General features: G+C 33.6%; 1 protein-coding gene across 1 annotated transcript in view; it reads left to right on the top strand.

Moving 5' to 3' along the window:
• DMD (dystrophin) overlaps positions 1-26,413 on the top strand; it is a 1,043,539-nt gene that overhangs the window by 458,255 nt on the left and 558,871 nt on the right. The window contains 2 exon segments of the mRNA XM_058043463.1: positions 10,380-10,574; positions 16,409-16,581. Coding sequence (XP_057899446.1) covers positions 10,380-10,574; positions 16,409-16,581 — 368 coding nt within the window.

Below are 26,413 nucleotides of genomic sequence, written 5' to 3'. Positions count from 1 at the left end.
TGGCACTCACGCAGTACCTTCAGAAAAGTTTGTCATATCCCTCTGCTGCAAACTAAACATGAATCCAGTTATACTGCTTTTCTAAACAGTTTAACCACTCTTCCAGGGTGGTGAAAATAGATATCCATTGCAGAGAAAAGGGTAGATTTGGATTGTTTCATTCAAGTAAGGATCAAAATCAGTTACCAATATGTTGAGTAAGGTTAATTAAACTATCCTACTGTCAGTTTTCTAGATTTTTTTCTCAATGTTGTCATTTCAGCAGCCTATGAGCATATTTGTGTCATGGCTCAGCTTAGATTTTCCTGGGCTGACTGAAATTACTCTGGGTGTAGAGTGCTGAAAGCCTTTATCATTAGAGAACATTTTCTAGATGAACACAGGTACAGAGCCTACACTGTAAATTCTTATTTCATATGTGTCCCATTACCATATTTTATCAAGATGCTCAACATTCTCTCTGCTATTACACGTGGTGGTCTTTCAGCTTTCCTCTCTTGGCTGAGCTATGCATGCTGCAAATCATAAAACAGAGTATCTTTAGGACAAGAGAAGCTCTTGCAATCTGTCAAAATTATGTGTCTACTATTGTATATACAAGTAAAAGAATAGGCTTACCAATTTCAGTAATTTTATTGGTGACACACACAAACATTCTATTGAAATTTATGATCATTTTACTCCTGAAATATTTGGGCCTGGATTTTGGCCATACAGAATTGATCAAATGATAAACAACCGGAGAAACTCTCTTTTTCATACCAATTAGACTATGTTATGACCAGAAATGAATAAGGAATATAGTTATACAAAACGTGTATCTATTTTTATAAGGTAAGTGGTTTAGTTTGAGATGTTTGATAGTCACCTGCACCATGGATAAAATACCAGCGTCCTTAGTACTTTGTTTTTCCAAATGAAAGTCAGTATTTTATTTACAAACCTTTAAAGCATTCAGAAATTCAAAATGCCTGTCTCCTAACTGGATAATCATTTCAGGTGAGAGAATATGTGATCAACTCCTGGAACCAGATTAAGAACTGCTCAAATTTACATTTGAAATTCAAGACTTTGTTTACTTTCAGTCCTTAAGAGCATATTGCAATATCCAGTTAATATTTCCCTGTGCAGCACTATTTAGTTCGTTTTATAAAATTTAAACATTTCTTTTTACCATTAAAATATTTATATATATATATATATCAAGATATTTTCTAAATTATAAATCAAACATTACTTTAGATAAATATATCACAGTTAGATAAACACAGGACTCGGTGTCCTGATTGTCTATCTGCATCAAAATAACCTGGACACTTCAATGGTGATGTGTTACCGTTGTTTTCAGTTGCTTTCCAGTTTTCACAAATACTGGTGCTGGAATGAAGTGGTTTTTTTTCTCTTATCCTTGCTTAAACGTTTCTTGGGTTAAATAAACAAGTAATGGTTGGCAAGAAAAAGGGGCAAACTAATGCTTCATTATTTATAGAATGAGTGGAGAGAGAGAGAAATAAAAGAGAGAAAAGACATTAGAAAAAGCAGGAAAACACCTGCTGGACAGAATTGTGCAGTGATGGATTAGTGTCCAATTCACCTGTGCACTTTGGGTCTCTTAAGAATGGGACAGAGGTGATTCTGTGACACCATTTAACTTTTCTGAGATTGGCAGTGGCACCTTTTTAAAACAGATAGCTTTACACAGCATAGCTAAAGACTGGATTTTTTTGACTGTTGTCTGCAAAAAGCAGGATGAGGATGAATAAGGAACTTTGGGAAGAGAATCACAGGTGAATGTTTACACCTATTTTCCAGTATCCATCAACCTGGAAATTCCTGTTATAAATTCTATTCCAAATAGTTTAAGTGTATTTAAAATCCTTCAATTTTCTGCCTGATTTAAGATAAGGTTATGGGAAAGATGGGACAATATCAACTGAAGATGGATGTTGTCTTTGATATATATATATATATATATATATATATATATATATATATATTATATATATCTTTTTTGCATAAGTGGACAAGTTTACTGTGCTATTTTCAGTTTCTCTAAGGAAGTTTTTTCTTCTCTCATAGTTCCTTTTTAATTATGTACAGTATTCACTCTCATCATTGCCAAGCTATAGCATTTTCACTGTACAATTAAGTTAAAAAATCCCATATTGTGAGTGACAGAACTTCACAGAAAATATTTTTTTGGCCATTTTTCATTATATGTTATAAACTTTAGTGATCAAAATTGCATTCTCAGGTTTAAAAGTGAAACTTGATATTTTTACCTTATCACATAGGAGTGAAAACTCTTGTTGCAACATGGAGTAAAGCAGTGTAACTCTTGTTGCAACATGGAGTAAAGCCGTGTTAGAAATTTGTCTTTAAATTACATAGTTATGCAAATGGTCTTAGCCATGCCACAGGTTTTCTCACTCCTCACAGAATGGCTGAGATGGAAACAAGGCCAAGCCTTGGGTTAAAAAATCACGTACAACACAGAACCCAGTGGCCCCTGCTTTCAGACCAAATTGAGCATTATGCAACTATAATATTTTCTTCTTTATAATTACCCAGTTATTTGGAAAACAAGGCAGCTAATTACCATCTTATTTTCTCTGCTATAGTATATTATGATTTATTAGTGTAATAAATTACATGCTGTGGATTTTGGTGTCAATAATTACTTGGCACTATTACTGCATTAAATAATAGGGAAAAATACCTCCTGCAGAGTGATCTGGCCCTAAGTGACAATATTTTTTGAAGAGGTGATGTTCATCTCTTATCTACAATTCAGAATGTCAACATCACTCATGGCTGGAAGGGTTTTTTTGGTGTGGTTAGGATTTTTTAGAGGTTTTTTCAGTTTTGTCTCTTTTTTTGTTTTGTTGGTATTTTTTGGTTGATGTTTGTTGTTTTTGTTATTGTTTTTCATGGATGTATCTGAATATAAACACAAAGCTAGGGAAGGAAGAAAATTTGTAGATGTACACAGTGAGTGCTGAATTTTCTATTTGAGCATATTTAACTAGCTTTCAGAACTGCTGGATTGACAACAATTTTATTCACATCATTTAAAGAAACAAATATTTGTCCTGAAGTAAAAAAATCAGCCTAAGTGACATAGGTAACACTTTTTGACATTTCTGGAAGGTGTAAAAATTTAAGGTTTAGGACTTTGCCCTTTGAAGTTGTCGCATTCGTTATGGATGTGGTACTTCAATTGTTTTTTACTTTGTTTCCTAAATTATGTTGAAATTATCTAACAGATGTAGCTGGAATATCTGGAAAGTTGGCAACACAAATCAGCAGTCAATTCCAAAATGGTCTAGTCAATTCAGATATCAGTAGGCTGTATAATAACATATCTGAACTTTATCATTAATTGGTTTCTGGTGATCACTCAGTAGTTACACATACATACTCAAGACAGCCCAAAAGCTTCATGCCCTCAAGCAGCATAAATGCTATCTAAGATTAGCACTTCTGTAGTCCTAATAAATCAGCCATTAAATAAGTTGGCATTGATCAAAATCTGTTCATAAGTAGGCTGGCTTCCAGCAAATTGTGTGATACTAATTCTGCCATTATTATCACTGTGTCACTTCTATAGCTTATCACTGTCCAAGAAATGTGATTGTGAAATTCTATTTTGAGGAAAAAATAATTTGAAATTCCTTTTATTCTTCTGGAATTATATTTCCTTCTGTGTGACTGAGTTTATGATACTGGTTTAATAAATTCCAAGTGGACATTACAGCTACAGGGATATAGGACTGTGTACGAGTTTAATTTTCTGAACTATGAAGTAGACATTTACTGAAGTATGACATGTGTAATGTCTGTATGTATTTTTGCTGTGAAAAATTACAAGATCAATCCAAGAAATGGCTAACTTCTCTGAATTTATGTATTCTATAGTTAGCACACAAAAACTTTCAAATACATTTTGTCTACTGGAAGGTAGCATATATAAATCAATTGCAAAAATATTTTGCAGTTAAACCCTTATAAAATACTAAACAATATTTTAAAATACTTGTTGAAAATCAGTCTAGGATGTAGATTTTGCAGTGTTGTGATTTTTCTCTTATCAAAATATAATGTAAGCATTTGCTTATTTTGTGATTTCTAACACTGATAATGCCTATCTCTCTTTGCTCATTGGTGCTCTCTCCCCCGAAATTCCTACTGACTGTGCAGGGTCTGAGCAGTGTTTTGTAAATACTTATGATACAGACTGTTACAAAAATTACAAATTTCTGTTTAAAGAAATTTGACAGATTTGTCTGTTTTGCTCTGATACATTTAAATATTGAGATACGCCATCATTATCAGAAGCAATTAGGATTTATGAATGATTTATTTAGAACAAGAGACATTTTCTATATCGCAGTAGTTCCAATTAGTCAATAATGCCATAATGTTACTCTATTTTGTTTTTGTTCAGGACACAGTAACATTGCAGATGGGGTATAAAATACAGATTACTCTATTTTTATTGTTTCGTTTTTTTGCAAATAATCACTTAGATATACTGAATTATATGAGAGTCTTCTGCCCCAGTCTCATAATATTTGAAATTAATTTATTTTTCTCTTTGCTTAGCAAGTAGGTACCAGTGGAAGTTATCAGGTTAAAAATTAACAGCAGAACTGCTGAAATTTCTGAATCATCTTAGTCCCTTATTTCTGTGCAAGTTGGCAGGTCTTTAGTAAGGAGAGCTGGGTAAGTTTTCAAAATAGCTGCTTTTGGGTTCAATGTGTAGCTGTACCTCAGTTTGAGGAGAGTTCTATCCAGAATCAATCATCTAAGCCAAAATAAAACAAAAGTGTTGTTCAGCAAGTGAGAAAGGGATGTTCAATTTCCTGCTTGACCAAGTGCATTTGACATCTTGGAGGGCTCCAAACGCATGAGGGTGTGAGGACCAGAAAGGTTTGGCTGCATATCAAAATGCTTTGTCATAGTTTTTAAACTTTACATAAAATAACCAAAAAAACACCAAAAAACAAACAAACAAACAAAAACACAAAAAAAAAAAAAACCACAACAAAGTTACAACTATGAATACTCTGGATTTACTTTTTTAAATTAATTGCTACAGCTTTTGTCTCTATTTTTCTTCTTCTCTTCACCTGCCCTCTGCCACATCTAATGGATTTAACAGAGTGCAGCAGAACTGTCTGAGGTATTGGGAGATATCCCATAATTTGGACCTATACATACAGGAAAGAGGCATTTTCTTACAGAGAAATCTTTTGCATTGCAATCAAATTATGAAGGGAACTTAAATAGAATTAACTTCAGGTTGGTTGATGCCTGTGGATGGATAGTTTTCAAAATCCAATTCTGTAATTTTCTGTTGCTACTCCTAGAATCTAAAATTTACTGAAATGTTTTCTAATTAATGCCATTGTTAGGAATAGCTTCATTTTGGCTGTCTTTATTTAATCTTATGTATAGATTAAGAAGAGTCCTTTTATCACAGAAGAAAAACTGTTAAAGTAGCATTTCTTGATAAGGTAAGCCTTAGCAGAGAAGTGGTGTGAAGGCATAAAGCACTCTCTGTCCAAGAACAGTGCTGAAAATAGTAATGTATATTTTTAAAGTTTCTTTTTTTATGTGACTATGAAATCAGATACAAGCATTAAACTATATGGTTTAAGTGTTGCAATATGTAGGATTTTGTGGACTGCAACCATTCTGCAACATGAGTAGAAAAAAAAATATACATAAGACTATATTTATGTTCTTATATAAAAGTTTTTTTTCTCAATATTTTAAAGATATTTTATTGTTTCCAAGTGTCTTTTAAGGTCTTGTCTTCATAAAATTACAGAGGAAATTTATAAATTTTTAATTCTGCATCGAGGATTTAGGTCTCTCTGTACTTGAAAGAGATGCTTCTTTTTGTACTGATAACTTGTTTGTGATTGACTACAGTCATCCAACCTCATAGTGAAAATTCCATATAATCAGTATAATTTTCATCTTTCTACTTATATGCACACTAACAGGTAAGATATGCCAGCAACACTGAAGGCAGAATAAATTTCTCTGAATGTTAGCTGACCTCGCCACTCTCAGTTGGCATAGGACCTGATGAATAAAAGCTTTTTTATAAATATATACTTCAAAGTGAATATTGATCTCTGATAGCATTTTATGACACTTTTGTGTGTCTAATTCTTTATTTCATATATTGATGGTGAACATGGGCTGGCAGATGCCATGTAATTCATAAGTTTTTTGGACTCTCTCAGGTATCATTACCTTTGTCCAAAATGTGTGTGCTGTCTGCTCCAATTTTTTAGCATACCACATTTATTCTGCAGAGGTCACTGAATTTTTTACACTCCTATACTTCTGCTTGCAAGGAATACTTTCTTAAGTGTAATTTCACTTTGAGAGTAGGCACATTTGTTTGTTTTCCTTGAACCTCTCATCAGGGTGCAGCCAGGAGCAATGTTGAGGTGTAACAATGCAGATGGGAGGTTTTGCAGCTTTACTCCTCCCATGTATGTGTGAAGTCATCATGAGAAGGGACCAAAAAATGAAACAGTTGTTAAGATGTGACGCAAGAAAGTTGGAGGCTTTCTGGTTGTAAACTCTTGAGCAGCAAAAGTGATGTTGAGATTATTCCATCTGCAAAAAGAAGAGAGGAAATGGATATACTGGGATTGGTGAAAGGTGCTTTAACAATAAATTTTTCACTGTTAAATGGAAATTAGCAGCATTCTCCAAGATTAGTTAGCTCTGATGCCACTGCTTTGTTAGGTGTAGGGAGAAATGATCTCAAGTGTTTCTGTGGGGAAGGTATGTGAATTTCTTGACAAAACCTGCATTATTCCAGTATTTTTATTGAGTTTTTGTAGTAATTATGTTTGGTTGGTTTGTTTTGGTTTTGCTTATTGGCCTTCTCTTTAAGGGTCAGATAATGTATTTGTTTCTTACAGTTTTGTTGCACCTGGTGGGGCATGTTAACTCTCAATAAAATCAGTTTAAGTGAAGTGATGTGTATGGAAGGATTGTGTCCCTTAATTGAAATTATGTAATGACAGTGAAGAAAATTCAATTTACTATTTGAGACATGATAATGCTTAATAAAAAACATTGCATGAAATTTTGAATCTTACACAAAATACGTTGTTCTTTCAGAGACAAAAAATAATCTTTGCATCATTATATCACTGATGATCAAGGAAAAAATATCGCTAAAATTGTATTCTACAAAAATAGGAATATAGGAAATGGCCAGTTACCTCAACATTTCCCAATCACTTAGCAGTTCACTTGTAGTTTAAATGTATATTGTACTATATATATGTATATTTTAAATACCAATTTAAATATTTTTAAGTAAATATTTTTAAGTAACTGTAATATATTCTGCCATTTTAATAGATTCAACTTATCCAAACCCATTCTGAAATGGTTATCTAAATCTTTAATTTCCACTTTCCTATTAATTTTTAATCCTTATAGAGTCTTAACCTACTCTGGTCCTGATGAGCCATTTTGGCATTATCAATTACATATATCTGTACTGAATTAATATTATTTTAGTAGTAGTTGCTCCCACCTTTTATGATCTCCTTTTGTGAGGTTTTTATTTTTCTCACTACAGTGTTAGGTTATGATCCAGTTTCAGCTTTACATTTCTAGTAAAATGCTTATCTAGAATATAAGGAAGGACTTGGCCTGTTTTATTGTCTAATATAAGGCAATTCCAGGGAACATTGATGCAAGCTAAAAATGCTTCTCTTTGCTCATTAAAGTCGGCAATTCTGCCCCTGCCTACCCTCCATTCCTTGGTGCACAATGGCAGCTTCTGCTGTGGATTGTATCATGATACTTTAAATGAAGGAAAAATAGAAGGAAAGAAAGTCCTGTGACCTGTTGAAAACTCCAATAAAGATAAAGATACCTAATCCTTTATTTCAAAATAGTATCAAATTTTCATATCTTTGAAAAAAAATAGTATTCAGAAACTAATTTATTTTGACTGTGACCTTTTTTTTTAAATAATGCACCAAAATATGAGGGCATGTTCTGATAGGTGTCTACTTTTATAAATCTATCCTTTCATTTGTTTATTTTTTTTTATTTATTTCTCTTATTGTAGTGTTTTACAGTTTAGCCAACAATATAAACAGTAAAACTATACAAGTAATCATCCAGCTATGAGAAATATTTAAAGTAAGGGAAGTGTGAATATATCCCATTTTTCTTCATAACAATGATTGAAAGGCACCTGATTTTACCACTATAAATAATTAAGTGTGATAACCATGAAGTGTTTACACATCCAATTTCTGCTTGACCTTTTTGTAGTTTCAGGAATAGTTTAGAGTGAGAAGACACAGATTTTGTTTTATCTAAATAGATGCATGTGCAGATATGTGTGTATATATTTATTGGCCTAAATTTGGGTTGAAAAGAGTAGGCTAATCACATACAACTATTGAATCAAGTTGTATTTTGTATGCTGCTTCACATATTCATGTGACCTTTTTTTGAGTGGAAACCCTTGCACATTTAGCATGCTTTTTTCATTACTGCGAGTGGAAATATTCTGTCCTCTGAGTCAAAAAGAAAAATACAAATATAGTCAAAATATTCTTTATGTAGGTCTGATGTTCATTGCCACATGTAGAAGTGTCTCAGTGTAGTCTTGAGGAATTAAAACATATATATTGCTGCATGCAGGTCTCAGTGGCCTCTTGAGATTCTCCCATTTTCTAATCAAATGGGACAGCTCTTTATTTAGGTTTACTGGAGTAAACTGTTATTTTTGCAGGGCCTGTGATTCATGAAACATATGGGGGGCAAGCACAATTTTTTCAAAGCAACTTATTTTAAATAATAAAAATTATGGCAGTGATATGGTAATTAGAGAGGTTTCAGTGTTAGCAGATGTACTGAGAAAGTCATTTAGTGAGAAAAGTGTAAGCAAAGCAATTAAATTTGCATAAGAAATGCAACAGAATAACACAAGTCTACAGCTAACTTTATGGGCTTTATATGTGATATGCATACATCTTCTAGAGTGTGTATATGCATATTTAAGACTCTAATGAAAATTGAAGAACCAGATGACTCAGCTCGGTAACTGAAGAGAGAAATATGTCCTGAATTAAAATGAGACACCTTGCTGAGGTAGTGTGTGCTTATATTTGTTTTCTTTTGCATAATGAGTAGCTAAATAATGATATTGTTTTCTTCAGGACCATTGATCAATTGTCTTTTACATAAATGGCTCCAAATCTAAATAACAGAATTTTTGAACATTTACCAACAAATACTTGTACATTTTTTTGAGGTTGACAGTAATTAAAGTTTATACTTTTGAGAAGACAGACATCAAACACAAAGGATCTTGGTCCCACAGTAGGAATCCATTAACAAATTTATGCTTGTGAAAGCACAAATAATTGATACCTTAAACTATCCCTTTTTTAATGGGCATGCAGGTGATTTAGTATTTGAAGTTTAGTGAAAAGGAACAATCAGAGATCTCCCTGCTCCAAAGAACACTTTTGGTATTACATTTTTATCTTTGATTCTTTTACAAATCAGATGGGAAATACAGAGAATTTATAGAAACAGCCACTTTTTTGTCACCTTATATGTCAGTATGCTTCCAAATGCCATCAAACAATTAAGTGTTTTCTTGGAACCCAAACATTCTGGGATGTCTTTACATTTGGTGTATGCATGTGCTTCCAGAATAGGGTGTCTATTTCATATTTTTCCATAATAAAAAAAAAAAAAAGAAGATATCCTAACTTCATGAAGAGTTGTGCTGCTGAGTTTTCTTTTAAGAATGCATTAAAGACCATTCAAATCAGAAACTTCCAAATTATACTTGCTAGATTAAAGAACAAATTTTTAGTATAGTTGGAAGAATAGAGTTACCATATTTGCTATACATTGCATTTTATTTAAGGAATTCTGTCTATCATACAAGTCATAATTTTACTTGATTCCTTGAAATTATTTATTATTTTAGACTTGACATGCATGAAATTTCTTAATGAAGGACATCTTTTTAAGAGGTGTGGTGATATAAAATTAAAGGGCAAGCACTAAAATCTCAGTAACACCATAATCTCAGCATACTCTTGCATTTCCTCTCTGCATTTCTTTGGAGAGTAGAAGAAAAGCTTGCACACTCTTGCATGGATTAATTTCAGTACCCACCATTTAAAACGCACAAGAAACATGAGTTATGTGTCAGAAACCTCAGATATTTCCTGCATTTGGCCTTGGAAGTTACTTTTGATTTTTTTGTTTCTGGGTTGTGAACTGGAAATGCATTGTTGTAATTTTGTCTGGTGTTAAGAAACTAAAGGAAGCATTTTGTTGTATATCTGTACTAGCAAACAGTTCGTGAAGACACAACTTTTGTGATGACTGAAACTAGGACTGTGGAAACCACCCATGTGCCTTCTACGTACCTGGCAGAGATCCTTCACCTTCTGCAAGCCTTGTCTGAAGTGGAAGAGCGCCTTAATTCTCCTGTTCTGCAGGCTAAGGACTGTGAGGACCTCTTCAAACAAGAAGAGTGTCTCAAGGTAAGATGGAAAGATTTTCTGAGCAATGATTGGATTGCGTCATTTTGGGTCTTCTTCAAGTTGGCAGCCTGTGCTCATTCTGAGACACCTTTTACAAGTTCTAAGCCCATCTCTGTGATGTATGCATATATGGATGTTTGTATTTGGGGGCACATTGGGGTAAAATATGAGAAACTCTGAAGTGCTCATTTACTTTTACCTGTTTAAACTGTATTTGGAGGACAAGAGTGTTATGGTATCAGCGTATTAAATCCTTGAATGGAAGAGAAAGGATGGAGAGGCACAGTATATTTAAAGATAGAATTTGTGGTTAAAGGTTTGTTTGCATGTGGTTAATGGAAAAAAGTTCTTCACTGAATTACTATGACTTTAAATATTACTGGGTAGTTTCTTCAGTGCTTGAAATATTACTGTCTGGTTTGTTCAGTGCTTGCAATACTGAAATCCTTTGAAACTGGTGGAATTTTTTCAACTCAGAATTGACATAAGAAGAGAATGAGATTAAAGTTGTAAGCCTAAGTAGATGAATGAGTTATCAGCTTTTGCAGAATAATGTTTGTGTGAGGAAAGCCTTGTAAAAAATTGCGCTCAAGTGCTGTATATAATTACAGCAATGCCAAATTGTCATCCAGCATGAAGAGAAGACTATATTTCCATTTTTCTGTGATTATTTAGGAAAAAGAATATTTTAAAAAAGAAGTAAATACTAGCATAAAGATACTGGAATTTGCCTACAGTCAGCTATAAGAAAGAAGCTTAGAGGGGGAATCAGGGCAGTGGCTCTGGCTATATGCTCTGAATTTTCCTCTGTGGGAGCTCATTTATCTCTTTCCACATTAGAGGATATGTAACAAAACCACATCCATATGGTGCTGTTAGCTTCTGTAAAATCACATCTGTTTATAATTCTTATACATTCATAGATATATATTTTAGGCATTTGTGTGCACACACACATGTGCTCACACACAAATATTCTTACCATCTTGTGAAAATTAGGATGTTTTCAATTTCCTAGCAAGGCAGTAGAGTTGGGTAGTGAAGCATAACAGTGGAGTGTTGGATCAGAGTAAGTACTGAACTGGTAATAGGATGTCAATCAATAGATGTCAAATACCAGTAGGCTGTTGCTTTTACCACTTCTGATTTAGTACCAGTAAAGTCAGTCTGAGTATTGAAGCACAAAACAAGCCAATCTAATTGTCATTCTTCATTTTAAACAATCCCTTCTGCACAAAAAACAAACAACAAAAAACAACAAAAAACAATTTATATACTATGCAAATCATGGCTAATGAGTGCCTACTTGATCCTTGTTGATGAACTTCTGTTTACTAATAGATTGGATGGAGAAATAGGGGATGGAGAAACCTCAGGAAGTTGACTGGGAAATTAGTTCCTTTAGTTCTTAGTTCCTTAGTTCTTCTCAGTGCTTTACATTTGGGCTAGCTTCATCTGATTTATATCCTTAAGTAATCTGTTGTTCACCCACATACATTTGATATTATTGGAGTTGACACCAACTTTAATAATATTGATTACTGAGGTTACAAGTAAGTACTACCATAGGTTTAATTTAACTGAACTATTAAATTGTTATGAGATGCATTTGTGGGCACAGTTCCATCTTCCTCCAAAATAAATCTCTTAGAAGAGGCAAATGGGTCTTGCACATTCGTGGGCTTTTGGAAGGGTATAGGTTTGATCTGAGCCTGCTTAATGAATATTTATTTCCAAGGAAAAGCATCCATCATTGTCATTATCCTGCAGTAAAAATAGAAAAGTAGTGCATAAATTGTTCAGCAGCTGGTTGGAAAAGGTTTGAAATTAAATTGTCGTTGATTTTTTTTCTCTGACAGATTTGCATGAATCAAATTACAGAACTGTCATGAATAGCTCTGTGTTTTAAAACTGAGCTTTTGATTTTTTTTCACTCCCATTCAGAAAGAATCTATTTTAATTAATCTGTGAAAGGAAAAATAAGTTTATTTACAAGAATCAGTGGTAAGAGCTTTGAACATTTCCTCCAGAGTAAATATGTTTAGTAGGACTTAAACATGATTGCTCATTATCAAATAAGATAAATATTGAATACAAGTAAGAAATTGCTAATATCAATTGTCATAGCACTGACTTTTTATGTCAAAGTCATGTGAAATTGTAAAATATGAGGTTTTGTAGCAAAAATCTGGTAGCTTTTAACATTTACTAAACTGTAATATTTTAATGAGCACCTTTAATGTATCTGCTGAAACCAGCTCATAGGAATGTTTTTCTCTTCATTTTAAGCTTTAGGGAGTGGAAAAGTCAGATAGAGAAATCAAGTCTTGTCACTTTATCTCATAAAGTAAGCATTGCAATGTTTTCATCATCCCATTACAAGTTCTTTCAAGTATTATGACATACAGTACCTCAGCTTTTCTTCATCACTGTGCTGACAGTACTTTACTGACAATTTAAATATTACAGTTCTGTCAAAGATGAAACTTGAGTTGATTGTACAGAAAATTGTGGTTCATAGACTGATGAATTAGAAAAGTTGGCCTGATATATTGTCAAAACAGGACAACTCTTGTTATAAGCACAGACATTATTTCTATCTGCTACTGATGATGTTCATATTGATGGAGTTCACAATCTTTGAGCTACCTGTGTAGCATTGGTTATGATTACAACGGATTCAATTGCATGAAAAAATGTAGTGTTAAAATGCTTTCAGATTTTAGCAAATTATCCTTTCTTGCAGATGGTGTTTCCAATGTTTCCTAGAAGTTAAATCACTGTAAAATTTTGCATATATTCTACTTACTATGGTTATGTTGTTCATACTAAGACAAAGTTTTCCTGTGTAATGATTATCTCATGCAAGCTACTTCTTCAAGCTCCAGATTATTAAGTGGGGAATGTATACACTATAAAAAATATACTGATTAACCAGAGAATAAAACTAACCCATATTTATCTTTGCTAGCACGTAGGAGAAGTGCATAAAAATAAAAGAGTATACCTGGAATTTAAGAAATCTAATTTATAACTATGTGAAACTTTAGTTAGTAGAATTTTTAAGGATCACTGTCATAGACATGACATAGTTATGGCTATTCATTACTTAATTCTATTAACTTTGAATTCAAAACATTTCTTGAGGTTACTTGCATTATATAATTTTATGGGAGACCTGCAGTAAGGCCTGTAGATTTTAGTGCCTCTTTTTATTATTTCTTTTAATATTCTTAATTTTTTTCAGGAACATCTTATTGTAGAATATGATTATACACTTTGCTATCATATTTTTAATGATGTCATAGTTTTAATATGAAAAGCCATCTGGCTCTGAGGAAGAGATTTCTTATATATGTATATTAATCTTTCTAACAATTCTGCTTCTAGTTCATGTTCTTCTATATTTCCCATATGGATTTTATTTAGTTCATTGAAAATTGGGTTGGTTTCCCTGTTGTTTTTTAAATGTAGATAATTTAAAGCTCTGATTCATCTTTTCTCCTTTTTTTTACCTTTGGTAATCCTTCATCTACTGACAGATAGAGCAGGTTTTTTGCACTGTTTTCTACTGTGTCATATTTCAGAATATAGGAATTCACTGGACACATCACACATCCAGGATTCTGGCAGCAAGAATCCCCTTTCAAAATGGTTTATGCCAGTCATACCTATACTAGATATTGTAACTCATAATTCTATACAGATTTTTAAACTGTAATTAATTTGTGGAATTTTTCCACCCTTCCATGCTTACTAACAACTGTGCTGATACTGGATTTCATGTTAGTAGAAAAAGCATGAAATATTGTAAAAAAATCTGCTATACATATAAATTATCATTCTACAAAATTTCAGAATCAAAAAAATGTACTTTTAATCTTACACAGTGGAATACTTATTTGATGTGTACTAAGCGATTCTTATAAGAATAATCACGTAATATGAAATTCAGAGTGATTTTTCTGCTGTAGCTCAATAGAACCCAATTACCCATTCCTTAGAGCTGAGTGTGCTCACATGCACTCTCCAAATAGATCTGTCAGTAACACTGTGCTTGATGACAGATTTGTACACAAATAGCCAAGGAACTGAATTTTTACAGAAAGTTCTCTTTCTCTGGCAGAAAAGACAAATTCCAGGTAGTGAAAATGAGCTGGACTTGAGTCCCTAGCACTCGGATTTCTCTTTTAAGAGCAGTGAGATGGATCAGTCCCTAAAGGCTACTGTCACTTCAGCTGTTAATGATTTTCTGTTATCCTTTTTTTCTAAAAAATTAGCTTTGTTTGCTTCTGTTAACCAAGTTACAAAATCTCCCAAGGCATTGTTGATAATTGCTTGCAGATCGTTCTCTTCAACATGAAAGATAGATGGGGAATTTGTTTGAGATACATGAGTATGTTTGTACATGTATATATATACATCGTTTGTCTTTTAATTTTTATTTTTCTCATGGACATTCTTATACTCCTTTACAGCACATCAGCTGTATCATCTTGTTCTTACTGTAGCAGCTCTGCCTTAAAAAAAAAGCAAAATTCTGGCTTAGAAATTTGATACCTTTTTAATGGACCACTAATTTTAAACAGAAGAGATTTATCACTTACCAATTCTGATGTGCTTAGATACATTTCATCTATTTTCAATATTTAGAAAATTGATCTACTTGGTTGAAAACGCCTGAAATGTAAATATACATAGGCACATATATTAATCTTCATTTGGTTACTTGAACATGTTGAACACAAGAAGTGCCTCCTTGTGTGGCTCAGATGAGCTGATATTCAGACCTACTGAAAAGAAGGCCACTTCACTCAGGTGCTTAAGTATGTCCTGGCGCCTTATGAAATTTCAATTAAAGTTTCTCCTGTTCTTTAAATGTGCAATTTTTAAGTCAGGGATGAGGTTTTGTGGAAATGCTGCCTCTTTTATGTTAATGGGATATATCTTGGAATATTTAGAGGCATTTTATGTTTTTATCATCTGATATTTCTTACATTCAGATTAGAAACATTGAATATTTGAATTATCCATGCCTTGAGTGTGTAAAACAAAGATTTAAGTAGACCTGAGTAAGGAGCACAGAGTGTGAGACATTTTCTGGGAAAGTCAAATGAGATTTGTTGAGTAATGACACAGACCCAGCCAGCTTTCCCTCCACATGATAGATTGCTGACAAAGAGGAAACATGTTCCTTATTGTGACTCATTCCAGAGACAAGACATCTACCTTTCCCTTTTGATTTATAAATATTCATTTTGTCTGCTTAACGTAAGTCACGTTTTCAAGACCTAAAAATTCAAATTATTATTCATATGAGGGATGTGATGGAATGTACTTTCCCCTGCCACCCCCAACAAATAGCATATTATAATGCTAGAGCTCTAGGAACTCAGGGAACCCAGAGTATTTTTTCTTTGTTTTTGCAGGGTGGTTTTGTATGCAATTTATTCAATGCATTGCCTTCGCATTTATGTAAGGACTTCAAGTCTTATATTTTACAAAATAGTAAACACAGTGTAATAACTTTAATTAGTTAAAAAATTAGAAGTGATTTTTTCAGGTCAGGAAATGTAAATACTGACATGCAGAACCTTTGAGCAAATAGCACTTTGTTTCCCCTCCAACCATCGACTTCCTCAGATCTATTTCATTCAGTCTTCAAGGAAAGGATGGGCTTTCAATTATTTTACCAGGTTATTGTAAAATTACTCCTATTATCAATATTATGGTTTAAGTAGTATTTTGTACCAATCTCTCTTTTTTATGAACAATTACTTTTTATTTATAAAAATAATGTTTTGGTTTTATTTTTTAAAATCTTGATATTACAGAGCATTAAGGATAGCCTGGGGAGACTGCAAGGTCATGTAGAAATTATTAATAACAAGAAGACACCGGCTTTGAAAAATGTTGCACCAAAGGAAGCAGCAAATATACAAGAAAAGCTGACTCAACTTAATTTTGAATGGGAGAAAGTTAACAAGATGTACAGGGACCGACAGGCGTAAGTGACTTTTAAAACTTTCTCATTCTGATGGCTTTCTTCAGTATTTGACCTATTGTTGATGATCGGTTTTTTGCTTCTTTTTGTCACAAACAATAATTTCTAACTAAAGAAAGAATATCTATATAGAATTGCTATTTAATTTGTGAATATTCTAGTAAAACTGAAAATATGAAAATATTCTTACCAGCTATCACTTGCATTGACCCATTGAACTGGTAATGCTACATAAATTGCTATGATTTATGGGATATACCTTTATTCCATACTTAAGAGGTAACAAATAACTTTGCCTTAGATTTAAAAGTCATAGTTTCAAGAATTTATTGAATTACCACAGAAAAGTCCTTGACAATTCTTCTGAGAATGAATGGCATTAATCTGATAATGAAAATCATTTTATATATATCAATAGTTCCATTCTCGAATCTTTCCATTCATAGGAATTCAACAAAATTGGCTCTTCAGCTCTTCAATCAATGCTGAAAACTTGACATTAAAAGTTTTGTTTGCTATGCCACCTCAAAAGACAAGAGATTAATATTTGATAGAATATCACTTTTTGCACTACATATATATTTTGAAATATCATTTATCTAAGAAAATGTTTTTAAAAACTTGTCATTATTATACAAAAAGTTAGATTTATGTGCAAATTATTACATGAATGATAGAATGAGACATGATTCTAAATGTGTAAGCAGTTACTGGAAGAAAAAAATACTTCATGTGCGTTTAGCCTGTACCAACTTTTCTCTGCAATCCAATCCTTTGTAACTTCTATGTTTTCTTTGTTTATAAATATTGGTAAACAGCTGTCACTTTGCATATTCCTAGAGACATTATTTCCACTGTCAGCCAGTCACTAGCTTTGACTTTTGATTACTGGAGAGAGAAGAGAGTAAAGCTTAAAAATAATAATCAGAGAGATAAATAGTAAATAATCTAATCTTTGTGTCATCTCTGCTTAATCTCAACAGTTAAAGTGTAAGAAACTGCAGTTAAAGTGTAAGAAACTGAGACAGATTTATAGTCTGGTAAAGTTTACAAATTCTTCTTTGCCTGTTGTTTTGTTGGTTTTGGTTTTTTTCAAATAGCAAGTCCTGTTCTAAAGAAAATTCCTTCTAAGTCATGATGCCGTCTACAGAAATGAAGGATAAGTTAGAAAAAGTTTGAAGAAAATCTGTTTGCACAGATAATAAGACCAGGAGATATTTGCTGTTGAGCTTTTCCTAGAGACTGACTTTGCCTAAAGTCTTACTGGTTTAGTATACCAAGGTTTGAGAAACCTTTGGAATCTCCTTTCCCTAGAGACTGGCTTTGCCCAATCTGTTACTGTTTTAGTAGACCAATCTTTGAGAAACCTTTGGAATCCCCTCATATGCATTTTCTGCCACTTGTGCATAGCAAGGACAGCAATTTAGTTAGTTGAAAGCTTGGACTATGATCACTGACACTCAATTATTCGTTATTTAGGCTGTAGTGGTATTTAGCCAGCAGCAGAAGTCTTGTGAGGTGAAATGAATTAATGTTTGTCAAGTATTTTGAGGTCATGAGACAAAGGCAGTGGAGAGCTGTAAAGTATGATTACTGTGTAGCTGGCCTTTGCCTGGGGCACTTACCCTGGTTCAGTGTGATGGACAGCAGCTCAAGGCGATGATAAGCTTGACTGCTCTCTGATTTGCACACCTTTTTTTTCTTTTTAATATTTTGGGTTTGGTGTCAGCCTTAAAGAGGTTTTTATTGAACTCTAGATGGTCCCTGTAGCTTCTGCTGTTCTTTGAGGGGCATTTGGACTGGACACAAATCCAAGGGATGAGGTGAAGGACGACAATGTGGCCTTTAGCATTTTACCTCTAGCAGTTTGTGTCTGTAAGGGGTGAAAGTACCAGTGTAACTCTGCCCTTGGGACATGGGTGAAGCTGTGTTTAGGAGATATGCTATTGATGATGATACTAAAGGACAGATATGCAATTATTATTGGAGCTGTCTTGCTTTCAAGGGAGCGTGTCTAAGTGAATGTGAGTATTCCATGTTTGAAAGGTACCAGGAACAAAAATACTGGGACTGTTTTCATTTCTGAATATTAGTTTTATGAAATCAAAGGCTTGTGATAACATGGAAATTATTGTTTTAATAAATGAAAAGTCAACTATTGCTATGACAGATGGAAGAACAAAGCAACTTTCCTTACCATTGTAGTTAGTAGCAGAGAGCTCACTCTAAATATTATAGAAGCGATTAGAAACCTTCATGTTGCATTTTTTTGTGTGAAATGGATTTCCTTGAAGTCCTGATTCATATCTAGATACTTTGTAATTAACTCTAGAGTGAGTTCCTTTTAATTAGAAATCAAAATAGATTTTCAGTTTGTTTTATAGCAGAGCCTGCACAGTTTGACAGAAATACACTATGAATGGTGAGCACTCAAATAGCTTTACAAGTGCAGTTCTTCTACAGTTTTTGAAAATCTTATTTCACACTTTTACTTTATCATATTTCCTGTATTTAAATAAGAGTTCATATTATACTTAGAGTATATAGCGTACTTAATATAACAGACAATATTTCATTGGGAAAAAAAATGCTGTGGTCATCCTAGAGTACCCTTCCAGTACCTTTAGAAACCTGGGATGAATGCAAATTTTTTATTCTTTCACAAACACAGAACAACTAATCTTCACTAGCTAATTTTTTAAGTCAAGCCTGTATCTAAGCATGGTTCTTTGATAGGAGTGACTTTGTTTTCTATTCCAATTAATATCAGAACATGGTAACTCATTGTGTTCCCAACAGATAAATGGGAATGACATCATCTTACACCAAGTGGAATTTGTTTCCTTGGTTTCAGTTTTATGAGCGCAAAAAAATCTCCAGGAAACAGCGGCGGCCTGATTTGTCTTTTGTGAGATAAAGAGCGACTGATGATTTAATTTATAACTTCAACCTTTGCTTGATACTAAATTTTTATGTTATCTTTCCAAACGTTGTATTAAGATAATAGAATCTGAATTTTGAAAGGTAAGGTTTTAGTGCCAGCAAGAATAACCACTCAGATGTCATAGTTTTTCCTGTCCTTGTACCAGAATTTCACAATAGTCTTTCTTCTTTCCAGCAGTCTTAAATACTGGGGTTTTTTTTGGTATTAATCATGATTATTTAGGAAGTGACATTGCACCAGGTCCCTGTATACCAATTAAATGAAAACATATAATCTTTTTAAATGAGAACATATAATTTTTGGGAAAAAAGACACAATAGAAGATTGGCTTTTAAATTACTGTCTTATATCATTTTTTATCCTATCAGCATGCCACTTGTAAAAGGCTTTGTTTGCCTTTTCAGGATACTGTCTTCCCATGATATTTATGCCTAAGCCTTTCTTCTGTAAACAAGTGCTTCCTAAAATTAAGGGAGCACTGAAACTGTCAGCAATCACTGAATCAATGAAGTGAAACAAAGTTTTCCAAAATAGATGTTAATTTAAAATATTTCTTTAGGAATTGCAGAAGAGAATGTTAAAAAAAAAAGACACACATGGTAGAAAAAGTTAGAAAAATACTCAAATGAATATAATTCAAAAGCAAAATACTGAATTACCAGGCATCTAATTTTTGCCTTTTTCATGTCTTATTTAAGAATTATCTTCCAGGGCCTACATTACTGACTGCATCAGTGCACATCTAATTAATCTCAAATCCACTAAAAATTAAATGTGAGAGAATGTGGAGAAGTTGATATCAGATATCTTTTGAAAGTACTTCTATATAATTCTCAAAAGCAGAAAAAAATGATATGCCAATCTTGTAGAAGAAAAGAAAGCAAATCCATAATAACAATAATAAAAATATATTGAGGCTGTATGAAATTCACAGACAACTAGCAATTTTTATACTAATAGGAGCAAACCATAAAAATAGTAAATAGATTTCTACTAAGAATTAGTTTCATTTTTGGATAACAGTACAACTGTCAACTTTTTCTGAATAACATTAAATTAGCTCTTGATTATCTTGGTAAGGGTGTAGGAAAACATTTGTTATACATAAATAATTGATTTATTGTCCGAGAAATTTTACTTTTTGGTAATATTTTTATGACCACATAGTAGCAGATGTCATAGTCCCTTACTGATATATTCTGTTGAGTTGAGAACTAATCTGATCCATGGATCTAGATATTAGGAAAAAGAAATGAAATACATTAATTTTTCAAATGTAAGTAACCTGCCTATGTTCTGAATTATTGCAGAACAAGAAAGCCTTGAGGACATTCCTGTTTATGGTATCTGAATCAAATCCAGCTTCTGTGCTCTTCTTGCTTAGCAGAAATTATAGAGATTGAGAGATGTGCATTCAGCCCAAGTGATGTATTAAGAGTAAAGTTATCTTTCCATAGTATGAGATATTTTCTTGGAGGAGTATGTATAAGCAACTGACAAGTGCAAACCCAGATGTTAGAATACTAAGGAAATTATTTTATTTAGTGTAGATTTCCAGAAACATTTAGGTACCTCAACCCTTCTTTCATGGCTTCCACCTCTTACTTCAGAGTGGTCCAACTCTCTCATTCATCCCATGCAAATCTTGTGCAGATTTCTCTTTAACATTCCACTATGAAACCATGCTTAGGTCTGAATCCCTGTGTGACTGTTCATTATACAACTAAATTAGCCTTTCAAAGAATCCAAACTGAAACCAAAAGATAAAAAGGGCAAATTTAGAACTTTTAAGAAAAAGGGTTTGGAGCCTTGAGTACCATATCTGTCTTAAGGAACATCAAATAGAATTATCGTAGGTGATTCTTTAATTTTAATTAGATATAATAGGGAGCCATTTAGGCTCTTTATGTTTTCCTTCTCAGAGTTTCTTAGTTGTGGATTTTTAATTTCCATCTGAGGCACTAACAATGCTGTGTAAATGTGAAGTCATTGAAGATATGAATCATGGGACCTACCTTTAGCTATCCAGGTTTTAGTTACCTATTTTACAGTACTTGCTTGTGTTCTTTCTCAATTCAATCCTGCCAGGCAATCCTTTCACAGGTAACTGCTGTACTATATATTGTGAGTCTCTGACTCTTCAGGGAGACCAGACAAGATAAGACTAGAGACATTGCTTTTGGATAGATAAAATTAGGGGAGATTAATCTTAAGCTAGAATGTATAACAAAACAATGCAGTTTAATTTATATCTAAATGTGTTGTTATATATCTCCTTCACTATGCCCAGTCAGCATTTCTTTGTACTTGCTTTAACTCTGACAAAGTGAATGACAAAAATTAATGTTAGCTGGCATTGTTTCAGTACTGGGAGAAGAGCAACTAGTGGAAGGCATAGGTATTTTAAGAGAAAGTGAGAAATAGTGGCTGTTCTCTTCTGAAAAAATGTCTGCTCACATATTTCTGTTGAGGTTGTAAGTCTTGTTATTAGAATTACCCTTGGCTCAGGACTCAAGGTGAAAGTGAAAACCAGAAGAGATTAGTTCATCCCCAATGTGAGAAGAAAATTATTTCCTTTCTAATGTTAATCTCAAAATAGTTACCATGCCTTATTTACATGCAGGCTAGATGTTTTTTCCCTTCCTTTCTTTCACAGTGACTCAAATTATTCATTTAGATTTTGAAAAGGGCAGCTTATAATGTTTGACTCTTGCAGCCAACATTAGTTGTTAATTCATTTCCATACCCTGCTTACTGTACAAAAATGCATTCCATAGCAGTTGCTATATAATCAAATTCTTGCAACAAATTTGCCACTTGATTTACCCCCATAATATTGCACCATCAACTTAATGTGCTGGTAAGTTTCACTGGTTACTTAATTGCTAGCAAATAAGTATAAAATAATATATAACAAGCAGGTGTAATATAACATATAAATGTTTTATTATGGACAATCTAGATAGGGCTTTCTGTCAATGTTTATAACATAAAGAAACCCAATATATATATAAATATTTGTGTGACCTAGTTTATAAGTAAAAGGATTAAATTTGTAGCAAAGTTGGAAAATATTTTTACCTTATGTATGGCCATTAAAATGTCTCTTTTCATGGGGCACTATATATAAGATCATCTTCTAAACAGAACTGCTTTAAGTGAAATCTAAAATTATTTGTTAAACTTTAATAGCAAATGTGAGGAAGGATAAGAAATACTGCAGCTTTTGGGAAAAGAGCTATGTTTATTAAATCCCTGTCATAGTGTAATTAAAGAGTTTAAAACAGGAAAGTGTTATGGGAATTGAAGGTGCCTATATTATAAAATGAGGTGAAAATAATTCAGAATTTCTTTTAATAAGTAGAGGAGATAATCTTGCATGTGTTTGTGCTGTGAAAGTGTTTCAGATGAAAAAGAATCTTGTATGTTTTAAAATCTCCAACCCTCAAGGCTGACAATTAGCATAATTTAGCATAACTTTACTGTAAAATGCTCAGTGACAAAACTGCACCACATTCATACAGGAATTATTGTAGAGCCTTTTTCTGCTGTACAAACAAAGATTTTCACTGAAATGTCTGGGAAATGTTATGGCTTAGTCATGAATATGTGGGCTGTAGAGCTATGGGAATGCAAATATGTATGAAGAAAATTGCAGGCAGAAGCAAATAGACTCTGAGCCATCTGGATATGAACTGTCTTGGGCCTTCATGTCAGATACACAAAAAAATATGACATGGTGGGCAGTGTCATAAGCTATGAGACACAGCTGGAATGAAGGGTCTACTTGCTTTAGGGACAATGCTGTGTTAGTGCATCTCTGTAACTTCCCAGATTGTCCTGATTTATGGCCAACCATCTCAAAGCACACGCAGAGCTCATTCATGCTTAGCTGCATCCATCCATGTAGATATAGCCTAAGAGAACTCAGGATATCCTCAGGTCCAAAACTTTATTTGCAGTGACTTCCATTACCTTCTGTAAGTGTTGACAAATAAGGTATATTTTCACTGTTGGTATTAGATCACTGCATTGTGCTGTGCCAGAATTTTTTAGCTGGATGAATATTTAGCTGGGTCTGCTGTGCAATGGATGAAGGATGAGATTGCAGGAACTTCCATTAGGTCCAATGCATATTAGATGTACTAAGGTGAGCTCCTTTGCAGAATTCCCTTGAAGCTTTTTAAGGAATTGCTGCTCTCTAGTTGCCATGGTGCAGTGCACACCTCCCTGCTAGTACCTCCCAGGAAAGCATTTTTGGCAGTAGAGGGAGCCTAGTCCTTGAACATCTGTAGCTAAAGTCAGAAGTTACAGTTTTCTGTTTTATACAGTTTTCATCACTGTTTTTCTCAGCTCTCAGTACATGTTGTTGCTATCATCTAATAAATATAATTTTCTTTTGCTTCCTCCAGGTAAGTTTGAATGGAACTTTTTTCTTTTATTATATGTATCACATAAACCCCTATGTGCCAAAGAGACAAAGAAGACACACATTAAGTTTATAGTAGAAAGCAGCAGGTTTTGTGTTAGTCATAGACTCTGGTACTAATAGTTTTGAGGTTACAAGGTTCAGTCTGGTGACCTTCAGTAATTCAGGGGGGATGGTCAGCTTTGAAATTTTCTTTTTTTTTTTCTTTTTTATTGGCAAGTCAGTGTTTGAGGTGATTTTGGTAAAGCTAGTTAATATTTCTGGTGTGATCCAAAATGTTACAGCTATGGAACTGAAAAAAACTGTTTACTTTGTCTAATTCTTATAGCACTATGTACACTGCACATTAATAGAATATTTTCTGCTCCCTAAAATTTTACCCTTGAGATTAATTTCGCCTTTTATTTTTTTATTTTTATTTGTCTGTGGAACTATGAATATTGTTTATGATAGGAAAAAAAGTTTCCTTCTTAACTTGAAGCAGCGTATTGCAGGGATGTTTTGTAAAAGTAGGTAAAACACCTTTTTCCTGTTTACTGTTATTTTGGGGGAACTGTGGCATTCCCATCCTTATCAGGAAGGGAGTACCCTAAATTCATAGATACCATTTCAAAAAGGAACAACAAAAGTAAGATGGGCCATAAATACTTAAAAAGTTTTGTTACTAAACTATATACATTATGGAAATTGGTATAAGTCTGTTATAGTATAAGTAAACAGGGGTAGATTTTGACTAAGGGGTCAGGTGATAGAGAAGAGAAAGAGAGAAATTTAAGAGAGGGAGAGAGAGAAAAAAGAGAAAAAAAGAGGGAAAAGGTCGCAGGGATCCTGCTGATGGGGTGTGCACCACTCAGGCTTTGTGGGGGCACATTTTTAAAACTAAGTTTTCCCCACCCTGGAGCTAAGTTTCTTGCTTTCTTTGCAAATTAGTTATCATCTTCAGTTTGCTCTTCTGGATATCTCTGAAAATAGGTAAGAGATTTTGTGGGGGATTTTAGGAGTCTTGACTGGGGAATAAAGAGTACTGGGCTGGCCTTTGGCCAACAGTCCATGCCCTCTCCTCGACCTCATCCCTGTGCTTGCCCTGCACTGTGTTCTTAGCTCCAGGAGCCAAAAAAAGGACAATTGTCCCATGAAAGCACTGCCCTACCTCTGCCTGGCCCCTCCTTCAGCCACATGCTGTTCTTCCTCACAGTGTGCTCTCACCAACAAGCCTTGATTGGCTCTGACCTTCTGGCTATTGGTGTTTGAGACACGCTTAACCACTTATCTCCTGGGCTTCTGCAGGCGGCTGTGTCATAAATGCATTGCAAGTACTTTTTTCCAATGTTATATTATTTTTTTCTTCCTGAAATATATATTTTCTTCTAACTTAGACTTTCATTATTTCTTCTGGTTGGTAATTTGAAGTGTCTAGTTGCTTTTCTAGTAAAAGAGAGATTAATTCTTAGTGTAAGGTTGAAAATTTTCTTCCAGCAGTTACACTAAAATAAAATGAGTGACAATTATTTTGCTGTTCTCCTATATCATTAAGCCTGATATCACTCAGGAAAATTGGGTTTGGTAATAACTCCATTAAGACCTTGAGGCAATTCTCTATCTATTAGGGCTACATAAGGATAACACTGTAAAATTGTATAGCCTCAATTCTAGTCAGATTATCTGATTTACTCTTTCTGTCCACAAGTCTTGTATGACGGAGAGAAAATAATAAAGAAGTGGGTGCCAAGACTGAAAAACAATAAAGCAAAAAATTCAGATAAAATTCCCATAGAATACCAAGCATACCTATATTTTGCATCTGTGCATGCATTAGCTGGACGACTGGAACACAGTTGCCAATCAAAATGGAACTCAGGGATCCTCTGCTTGTCTTTTTGGAGTGTTAAAACAAGTAAAATGTTATTTCTTCTCTTCAGCAACCAATTTTTCAAAATCCTATAACAGCACAAATACCTCTGAGACTTCCTTCTAAGATTTGGCTGAAATTGGCTAAAAGGCTAGAAAATTTATTATTGGAAATGAATGATGGACAACATAATCACTGAAGTTTCATTTCCTTAGGTTGTATTTGTTTAGCCTGTAAGTGATAAAAAATTCAGCAGAATCCCTTTTAGCAACTTATCTCTGTATGATTACACCTTGCTGCCATATTTTCCCTTTTTCCTGAGCTGTGTGGGATCTAAATATGGTGGCTTAGAGAGTTTTCATTTCCTTAATTAGTGTCATAGAATCACAGAATAATTCCAGTTGGAAGGACTGTCAGGGACTCTCCCAGTCTAACATTCTGCACAAAACACGGTCAACACTAGTGAAACAGGTTACTTTAGCCAGACAGGTCTTAAAGACCTTCAACAACAGAGACTGACCAACTTCTTGACAACCTGTTCCAAAGCTTGACTGTCCTCATGATGCAATTTTTCCTTATATCTGGTCTAAACTTCTCATTTGCTTTTATGCCT

Source organism: Melospiza georgiana, chromosome 2, assembly GCF_028018845.1.
Source record: "Melospiza georgiana isolate bMelGeo1 chromosome 2, bMelGeo1.pri, whole genome shotgun sequence".
Lineage (NCBI taxonomy): Eukaryota > Metazoa > Chordata > Aves > Passeriformes > Passerellidae > Melospiza > Melospiza georgiana.
This window is presented reverse-complemented; position numbering and strand designations above follow the sequence as displayed.